The sequence below is a fragment of the Trachinotus anak genome, unplaced genomic scaffold, assembly GCF_046630095.1.
Source record: "Trachinotus anak isolate AG129_WGS33_773 ecotype Australia unplaced genomic scaffold, CSIRO_AGI_Tana_v1 ptg000010l, whole genome shotgun sequence".
Classification (NCBI taxonomy): Eukaryota; Metazoa; Chordata; class Actinopteri; order Carangiformes; family Carangidae; genus Trachinotus; species Trachinotus anak.
In genome coordinates, this window is record NW_027273861.1 from 4,723,859 (window position 1) to 4,733,970 (window position 10,112).

Genomic DNA, 10,112 nt, shown 5'->3' on the forward strand with positions numbered 1-10,112 from the left:
ACACAAAATCAATAACTGGTTGGTTTTTAATTGACACGTATTTTCTACGTGTAATTCATGTGTTTCTTTTTTTCTATTCAAAGGAACAACATCATTCATTCAAATTGTTTACTAAACAATTGTCTTCTTCATTTATTTATCTTTTTTTCATCCGTCCCTAAGTGGAGGGGGGAGGGGGAGGGGGAGGGGGGGAGGGGAGGGAGGGAGGGAGGACCCGCTGACGATGCTGCGTGCGCAGCTCCGGGCTGGAGTCGCTGCGACGGGACGCCGATGCGGAGGTAAATAGCAGCCGTGTCTGTTTATTTTGAAGTATTACGGGTCTCATTCATTCACAACCGAGAGACGGCGGTCGGCTGGGGAAGTTGCTCACACGCTCGTCCGCTTCAGAGGTGAGTGAATGTCGGTGTCTGTTGCAGAGCTGGAATTTGATGGAAGAACTGCATTAAAGGGACGGACATGAACCGGGGTGAACCGGGGTGAGCCCAGGGCTTTGACGTTTTTGCATTTTCGCTGAAACACAACTTCTCGTCGTCGTCGTGATGTGAATCGCCGGGGCTGCTTCCCTGGCGGCACGGCCTCGGCTCCACCACCTATCCACGCTTTTCTCCCGTGCCACAGGCGGTGTGCGCAGCTAGCTTGAGTCGGGGATAACGCCGACTGTCTGTCACTGTGAAGTCGTGTTTTAATGTTCTCCAGGGGAGCGGAAACTGTGGACACACCGGGGGGGGGGGGTTAGCGCCAGGACCCCGGTCCCTGTCATGTGTATGACTGTTTTAACGCGCCCTCAGCCCTGCGTGTTTTTATTGCGGGGGGTGCGTGGAGCCGAGCGCGTACACGGCGCACTGCCCCCCCCCCCCTCATGGCGAACCGTGGGCCCGCTCAAGGACCAGACACATATCTGTCTGGGAGCAGTGTGACGGTGTCTGTGGGAAAACAAACGTGTCATCAGGGGAGAAATAAAGAAAACATCCACGGATGAAGCCCACGGTGTCGCGGCCGGGCCTGCTGGACCAGCCGCGGCTCTCACAGCCGGGGGGATTCGCTTCTGTGGGTGTCCTGTCACATGTGCAGTGGCAGAACTGGTTTAAAGGGAATAAAGCTAATTTTTAGCAGCGGTGTAAAGACCCTTCAGCTTCAGCAGACACACCCACAGCTGTACCTGAGTGGTGGGTTTATTCACATAGCCGGAAAAACATTGTATGGTTTCTAATTTCAAATGGTTCTAATTTAATTCCTAATTTGGACTGTTCTCTTTGTATTGAGGGAAATTGTGGGTTTCTTGCTGTTACCTCCTAACATTTGTGTTCCTTGCAACCTCTTATCTGGTCATGAGTGCAGTATAGTTCATATCCATAACAATACTTGGCCATGTGGAATAAGCCCCGGTTTGGTTTCACATTCTGAGATTATAAAATTAGTTTCTCAATGGATTTAACAGTGTAGTTGTCCCACAGTGATCACACAATGATGATTATTACAATTGCATGAATTACAACTGTTCAATTATTCATCAAATTTGACTATTACTGTGGCATGTAGGAGATCAGCTGGAGGGATAGCTGCGTGAATAAAAGATAATCTGCACTGATGTGAGAGCAGTGTGCGTTAAATCCAAGGACGTGATCAGGCTCTGTGTGTCTCTCTAATGAGATGTAATTGGCTATTGGAGCGGAGGGGTGTTGAGAGTGATGACCTTTAGATCGTCAGCCATGCCCCATCCATCCGCTGGTGCTTTGTTCCTTCTGGTTTAAAATCCAAATGAAGCCTGTAAGAAAGAGACAAAGAACAAAGAAAGACACTGGTCTTTGCAATGTATTTGGACTGCTGTGCAGTTTAATGCAATTTAAGTAAAGGCGTTGTTGTTTTCTCCCTGCTGTTGACTTTGCATGGCGTACATTCCATCAATGAGGCAAGGAGACAAAAAAAAAAAAAAGGAAATGTGGAAATCATTACAGTATCGGGGACAGGGGAGGGATTTCATTTGGCTCTCTGTTCGGCCTCTTCTTGCCTATTTAGTCAATTAGCAGTTACTGGTTAGTGAACACAAACCTCGAACAGATGATGTGTGAGAGTCAGGAACGGCTTCAGATGTGCAGCTCGTCTTATCAGCCTGTGCTTTCATTCTGCAGGTTTATTTGTGTTGCATGTTTCTTACATTAGCTCATATATAATGAAAACTGAATTACACTGGTGCTATTTTTGTCAACCTCCTCTACAAACTCTGTTATCATGTGGAAGTGAGGAACTGTAACAGCGTTAACAAGCTGGATTTAGGAGGATTAATATGTTTAACCTAAAGATATTCATGGAAATAAGGTCGTGTTTAATCTTATAATGATAATTCTCAGACCCTTTATTGTGAATGTGTACCTGAGTGCAGTTTTACACTGGTGTGTTCAGGCTGTTGAGGAGTTAGCTGGGAGAAATAGTAGCAGACCACACTGATATGGGTTATTTAAGTGGACTGTCAAAACAAGGTAAAGAGGAACAACCACAGACGTGGGTTTAGCTGACGAGTGGCACATCAGCAAGAATCCAAGTTATCCATTGGTGCTTATGTGACATCTTTCTTTGACCTTTCCTCTCTGTGATAACACAGACACGGAGCAAAGCCACAGTGTGGAATAATGTAACAGGAAAAAAGATGAACACGGCCTCCATGTACTTTGGCTCAGTCTTCACTTTGCTGGTTAAACTTCCTTCTTTGTGCGCGGAGTTTAACGTTGTGCTCACATGATTCACGCTCAGAGGAGCTGGAGTGGGGAACTCTGAACTGCTGTGTTTGCTGGGGGGAACATACACCGACATCATGTCACCCTGGTGGTGATTACTGTATATCATCAGGTCGGTCACCAGATGTGAAGGCGCCAAATTTAGTAATACCCACTAGAATTATTTTTATTTCCCCAGATAAAACATAAAGTTGGAGCACAGAAGGTTATTTCACCCTGAGAGGAGTGATTAGACAGGGTGCACCATCTGGGTTATTTTCCTCTCTTTGTGCACAACTGTGCCAAACTCTTACAGCCTGTGACAGTAGGGGAGTCTTAACCAAGAAAGACTTCATTCATATTGGTCAGTGAGGCTTTATCATGTCACAGACCTCATGACCATGTTATCAAGCAGGAAATGTCTTGCCTCAAACTTCCTGGAATGCAAGTGAGACCGTAGCATCAAAATGGTAGAGAAATAGAATAGATCCGAGTCTTGATTTTAGGACAGTACTTCCAAAAGAAAAGTGAGGTGTACTGTTCCTAATAGGAAAACAATCTTTTGCAACAGTCTTGCTCATGCGTGTGTGTGAGACTGATGCATGCTTTGCTTGGATTCTTGTGTCAACAATTTGTCCAAGTCCTCTTTGTCTGGATTGAGTCACATAACGTGCAGACTTATGCAGTCTTCCTTATGAGGACAAAGGGAGCGTGTGTGGTACAATAGTGAATTTGGTGCATATAGACTGCAATGACTGCCCATCACTCGAAGAACTGACTCCTTCCTCCTTGAACCCTTAAAAGCCAGGGAATTCTCTGCTCGAGCCACAGAAGTGTCAAGCTATAAATACACAAAATCTTTTATTGGGTTCTTGTTTTTGTATTCCCTGCATGCACACTGCGTGCACACACTTCCCAGACCTTTCCCATGGGTTAAACGGCGACAAGGTTATCGGTCTCTGTCTGGCTGTAGAATCCTCCGTGTAATCCATCAGAGCCCTATTACAATCTCTCATCTATGCTACAGAACAAAATAAAACCAGCCTGGGGGGATAGAGGACTCCTCGCTCCTCACTGAGGCAACCGAACACCACATGAAGGCTGCTGAGAGGGGAAAAAAAGTGTCACGCTTTTGCTAGTAAATTGGAACTGCATGTGTGCATTTAATTGAGTTTTTCACTTAAAAGGTAGGGCTCACTTTTATGTTACGGGTTATTTAAAGTTGACCCCCTTCCCAAGACCTGAAATTATCCTCGTTGCTCCTATCAGTATGAATAATTGACCTCACTGACATTGGATGCATTGTATCTGTAGGCACCCAAGGGACGTTTTATTACAATGGATGGATGAGGCATGTGGAGGTGTCATGTAGTGGTGAGGAAAGCAAACACACAGTGGGCTTATGAAAGCACAATGACTGCTGGCATGCTATCAAAGGATAGATAGATAGATAGATAGATAGATAGATAGATAGATAGATAGATAGATAGATAGATTTTAGTTATTTGTTGGATTTTGTTTAAAGGGACAGTCCACCCATTATACATGACAGCATCAGTTTACTTCTCAGCCTCTGAAAACCGTTGTATAATATTTTAAAGATAAATAAATGAGATGCAACATTATTATCCTGACAGGGATATAAAGTCATGTTGGTAAAAGGTTCTTTAAAGTGAACATGTAGACGTATCTGGCAGAGAGCGAAGAGCTGATTGAAGAGTTGAAGAGTTGATTAAAGAGCACCAAACTGTATCAAAGGTTTCACTTTTCCTTGTCAGAGTATAGATAACCACCCATGGTCTTTGAGAGGTCTTCTTTGATGCTTTGGTCTGACTATGGTGGCAGGATATAGCCCAAAAATAGATAGTTTTACCTTAAAATTTAGCATTTTGCGTATTATTCGTGATATCTTGCACCAAAAAGTTGCAGTCTCACTACAGTCCCACATACAGTGAAACAGTGTGCCCCTCAGACTGTTCACATTTAATGCAAATATCTGGGAGATTGTTGCTAAACTGATGCAGTTTAGCTCGTGATATGTAGGTGCACATCAGCTGATTGTTTTGCAGTAATCTTAATCTTGTAGTCGCAGTTTGTTTCTGTGCCTCAGCACATATTGCACCCCAGTCATCCAATGAAATATCCTCCTTCCAGGCTTTCAGCCGGGCAGTCGAGGATTCAGACGTCACACAACACTGAAATACATCCCTCACTCTTACAGATGTCAGAAATCAATCGTTCCATTTCAGAGGGGGGTGGAAGAGTTAATAATTGATTGTGGGATGCAGTCATAACGCTTCTTAGCTTTAAGTCTTTTTTTTTTTTCAATGGCTGTATGGAAGGTAATATTTAATTCATAACCACACACAGTGGTCACAGTGACCTCACAAAACATGGTTTTGGCCTTGTGAATGTGATATCTCAGTAACAACTTGAGGGAATTTCTGTAAATTTGAAACAAACATTCACTTTGGACTCAAGAACAAACTGATTAGATTTTAGTGGTCAAAGGTCAGAGGTCAAGGTCAGTGTGACCACACAAAACTCCATAACTCAAGACTTCAATATCATGACATAATTTCACACAAATGGTTCATATTTTATATGAATCTGGATAAACAGCGATGTAACCTGGAACTAGTCTGAGTGGTGGAGGTATACAACAGCAAGGCGCTAATTCTAGTTTTTGTCTATTTATTTGTCTGTTTTTCTTTTTTATTTAGAGGATGTAAACTTAGAATTGGTTCTTTTAAAAAGACTTAAAAAGCTTCTCACATGGCGCAGGCGGAGGTCTATGTCACATTCATCTCGAAGAACATACCTATTTATTCCCCAACAAAGTCTATGAAAGCAAGGTCCGATAGCCATTTTATATGGAAACGACATCTCGTTGAGCTATTGCCCAATTTAGTATCTAACTAGGTAAAAGATATTGGAGCATGGCCTGATATTACTATGTTATCATATTAGCAGTCCTCAACTTTACATCTAATCTGCCTCTGAGTAATGTTTTGTGTGTGCTAGAATGACAAGAATATTCTGTTTGGATTGAGTTCCCGCCAATTTCAGATAAGCTTAAATCTTTCATGAAATTTAATATAGCTTTTCTAGCTCTAGTGTGAGATCTATCTGAGGGAGCAGACATGTGTTTTAGTGGGTCCAGAGCAACCTTAAAATCACCCCCTATGATAAAATTGCCAGGGAGTGTTGATAATGTGAGGAATAAATGATCAAAGAAGAAAGAGTCGTCCTCACCGGGACGGTTTACATTCACTAAATTAAATTCTCCTCCAGTAAAGTGCCTTCATGTTTAATATATCTACCCTTGAGATCTGTTATTAAGTTTACTCCTTGAGTGGAATTGTTTTATGAATCAAAATTAAAACTCCTCAGACATGGGGACTATAGGAGACTGAAAACACTGTTTCAGTTTCAATCTAATAAGAACCTGTTTAACTTGAGTCAGATTTACCGAGGCCCCTGCAGTTCTATGATGTGACCTTTACCTTTTAAGAATGAGACATACCTCAATCTCAGCATGCTTCGTTTGCAGTGTATTTTATGTTTTAATTTTCCAAACAGTAGTTCTTCCTGAGCTGTACTAGACACAACACGAAGCAGCTGTCCTTCACATGGCGTTGCTCCGAGGACAAATCCCACTGAATTCCTCAGTGTGGTGTATAGTTTTGTGTATGTGTCAGGTTTTCCATGTTATATTAAACTGTTGAAACATCCTGTCTCGTGTGTTTCAGGGCTGCCTAGAACAATAATGGATGAGACCCGTCACTAGCACTTGATGATTTTTTTGATCGACTCTTCAAGCTGAAGTATGGAGGGTAGTGATGATGTGTCTGGGACCACGACACAGCCACAGACTGACGGGTGTAGCGCTGAGGCGGGAGGAAGAGAACTCACCAGTAAAGTGGAGGATGGAGCAACTCCACTCATTCCTGCTGACTCCTGTGACGCCAGCACGGCAGGACTGAGCAAAGGAGGGCTCTCTAACCTGGTGGAGCCTCCTGCACCATCAGTGGTGACTCCCACCGCTGAGTCTCCGGGGGGGGTGTCGCTTAAAGTCGCCACAACTGTGCTGCACCCAGTGTGTCTGGGAGAGAGCCCACTGATGCTGCCCATCCACCTCCAGATGGCCGGAGCAGCCGGTCCTCAGCTCAGCCAAATGGGGGCAGCACCGTACTTGATAACAAGCCAAAGCCCTGTTTCGCTTCCCCTGGTCTTGGATCAGCAGGTCATCCAGCACATGAGTCCTTCTGTAATTCCTCAGGCCACTAACTGCCCTCAGCTGCCGCTCCAGAACAACGTCCTGTGTCAGAATCCTTTGGCGTTTGGTTTACCTCCAGCTGTCGATCAGAAGTCAGCGGGACAAACGCAGGACGCTAACCTGCTCTCTCTCCTCCAGAATCCGGCTTTTGCAGCCATCTTGCAGGACCTCTTCCCTTCCCAGGCCAGTTCATCAAACTGTCAGTCGCCAGGCTCGACCTTCTTCCCCCTTCCTCCCCTCACACCTCCCTACACCTCCCCTCTGGCCCCATTAGTCCCTCCTGCCACACTTCTAGTCCCCTACCCTGTCATCATCCCCCTGCCAGTGCCTCTCCCCGTCCCTCTCCCCATCCTCATCCCAGTCCCTCAGACTGAGGACTCAAAGGGGAAAATGCCAAATCCAGTTTGCACTGTGAGTAAAAGCACTCAGACTTCTCCAAAAGATACTACCTCTCCTTCATTGTCTTCAAGCAGAAGCCTGCCACCGTTCCACCCACAAAATGTGTCCCCATCCTCACTTCCTGTGGATGAAGGACAGGCGTTAGATCTTTCTGTCAGGGCATGTCCAGTTGAACCAAAACAGGAATACCCCAGCCTACAGCAGGACAGTGTGCTTGATTTGTCAGTGCCTGGTGTGAGGAAAAAGTGTGTTCAGTCATGTAGCTCCAGCGGTTCAGGACGAGACAGAGAATTAGCTTTCCAGTCCAGTCAGGATGCAAGTGGTACTTCATTGTCTCTGGGTGTTGAATGCACTCAGAGTTTAGATTCCAAACTCCTGGGAAGTCTGGCTTCACTGGAGTTCAGCCGGCAGCACAAGTGGGTGGTGGACAGCAACGCGGGTGGGGGCAGCTCTCTTGGTCAGGAGGCGTCTCTCAGCGGGCCAGGAAACCTTGAAATAGTCAGCACCTCGCAGACAGCCAAGGTCATCGTCTCTGTGAAGGATGCGATCCCCGCCATCCTGTGTGGGAAGATAAAAGGTCTCTCGGGGGTCTCCACCAAGAACTTCTCCATCAAACGGGACGGCAGCCAGGGGGCGTCACTGCAGCAGCTCTACAGTGTGCCGTCGGCGTCGCAGGGGGAGCAGCACGACCCCAACGACCCGCTTAAAAAGGTCTCTAAAAACAGGGCCATCAAACTGAAGAAGGTCAGCTCACAGGAGATCCACTTCCTTCCCATTAAGAAGCAGAGACTGGCAGCGCTGCTCCCCAGGAAGTGAGAGCGCCTGGCGGAGGGGGATTAATTGTTGGACCGCTCTCTGGTAATCCCTCTGGAGCGTGTAACATAAAACACATGTGGGGACATTCTGTAATCAAACTCATACACTTCGATGTCCAATCAAAGCTCAGAGTTTGGCTCCAAACGTTGCTGAAACTGCGGCTCATGAATGTCTGACAGTGTGACACAGAGGTTCCAGAAAACCAAACTGCTGTGTCGTTATGTAATGCACTACTCTGCAGTGTTATACTACACCATAAATGTTTTTTTGTGTATGGCAGCTTAATGGGCTCTCCATGTGGCTTTGGAGTTTCTCTTTATAAACCGGAGATGTGACTTTATAATTACAGCAAAGACACATGGGTTCCATTTTTCCATTTGGGTTCATGGTTTGTTTCCATGTGTAATTTCTGTAAGTGCACTGAAGACCCCCCCAAAAAATAAAAGCCGATAGCTGAGGTTCGAGCTGTTCGGAGCGGAGCAGTATCCACTGGCAGGACGTGACGGAGACTGTTAAACCATGTCCCATCATCATCATCATCATCATCATCATCAGTAGCTCACTGGAGCGATGCACTCCTTTCTGATTGGCAGGGGCAGGAACATGATAGATTAATAAGGACTTGGCAAAGCCACAGCTACAATTTCATTAAATTCAATGTTGGCACAACAATATACATTCTTCCTCTGTTAAGCAGCAGGGGGAAAACGGGATGTCTTAATTGTTTTCATATTTAAACAACTTTCTACAGGCCTGTGCAAATATAAAGACATTTCTGGAAAAAGCTGTTTTGGTTGCTGGATGAATTATCCTCACAGCAAGTGTATACAACATTACAACCCTGCCCCCTCCCCTGCTGTTTCCACTAACAGACTTGTTCAGTGAATCTAGGTGGAAGTTTACATCAACCTAAAATGTGAAGGTTCAGATGAAGTAGAAGGGAAGAGCCAGGCTGAAGAAGAAATAGTGACCATTTCCTTGGCTCCAGTGAGAGATAATACTGTTCATATGTGTGTTGAAGTGTGTGTTAGTCTGTTATTAGAACCAGTGCTGGTATGACTCCACCCTCCCTTTATCAAACATGTCAGTGTGAAACTTTTCTTCCAAGTAGTTCGGTGTCATCTTTTATCGTTTTGTGGAGCCAATAGTATTTTTTTTTCTGTCCCATGATTATGATCAGAGTTGTGAATGTGGAGAGTGTTTGTCGTGTGTCAGTTTATTTTTCCTACTGAGTGCACTTTGTCATAGTTTAGTTTTAAAGGCTACATGGTGTCCTACCTATTCTACTCAGACTGTTGCCCCTTTGTGATTACAGCGAAAATCTGTGAATTACAGGCCAAGAACTAATAACAGCCATATGCAGACAGTCTGGATGAGCAGAGGAGGGGTGGAAAATACACAATGCTCTACTTTTTACCAGTTCTTTATTTATATTGTTATGTGCTTTAGGAGGAACAGTACGTCTTTCTTAAACTGATGTCTGCAGCACATTCAACAGAAAGCTCTTTTTCCCCACCATGAAGTAGTTTGAAATGTTGTAGAGGATTTCACCCTAATTTATTCTCTGTACAACTCTTATTTATACAGTCTGTGTATATACTGGATGGTCCGTTAGCTACGGTGGCCCTGAGAGTTCAACATACTGCAGCTTAAGAAAACACATGCGAATAAACGAAATACAAACGCATTCGGGAAAAACATCTTCATCAATTTGACATCACATAATCACAAACACAACAGAGGTGTTTCCAAAGGGACACAAAAAAGTGGGACGCACTTGGGTGTGTTACAATACATGTGTTATAACACCTCCATGCACATGTTCATGTGAGTATTTGCATCACATGTGTTGTCAAACTGATGAAGATGTTTTCTGAATTTGTTTGTGTTTTGTCTATTTGCGTGTG

At 44.6% G+C, this 10,112-nt stretch overlaps 1 protein-coding gene across 1 annotated transcript; it reads left to right on the forward strand.

The window, feature by feature from the left end:
• The first annotated feature begins 247 nt into the window (after positions 1-247).
• On the forward strand, positions 248-9,727 carry rai2 (retinoic acid induced 2). Its single transcript, XM_071487048.1, has 2 exons — positions 248-389; positions 6,464-9,727. The coding sequence occupies exon 2, from the start codon at positions 6,541-6,543 to the stop codon at positions 8,203-8,205; it is 1,665 nt and encodes a 554-aa protein (XP_071343149.1). The 5' UTR covers positions 248-389; positions 6,464-6,540; the 3' UTR covers positions 8,206-9,727.
• The last annotated feature ends 385 nt before the right edge of the window (positions 9,728-10,112 follow it).

What these genes read in the sequence shown, in the direction of transcription:
- rai2 (XM_071487048.1), top strand. Translation starts at nt 6,541, where the DNA reads ATGGAGGGTAGTGATGATGTGTCTGGGACCACGACACAGCCACAGACT.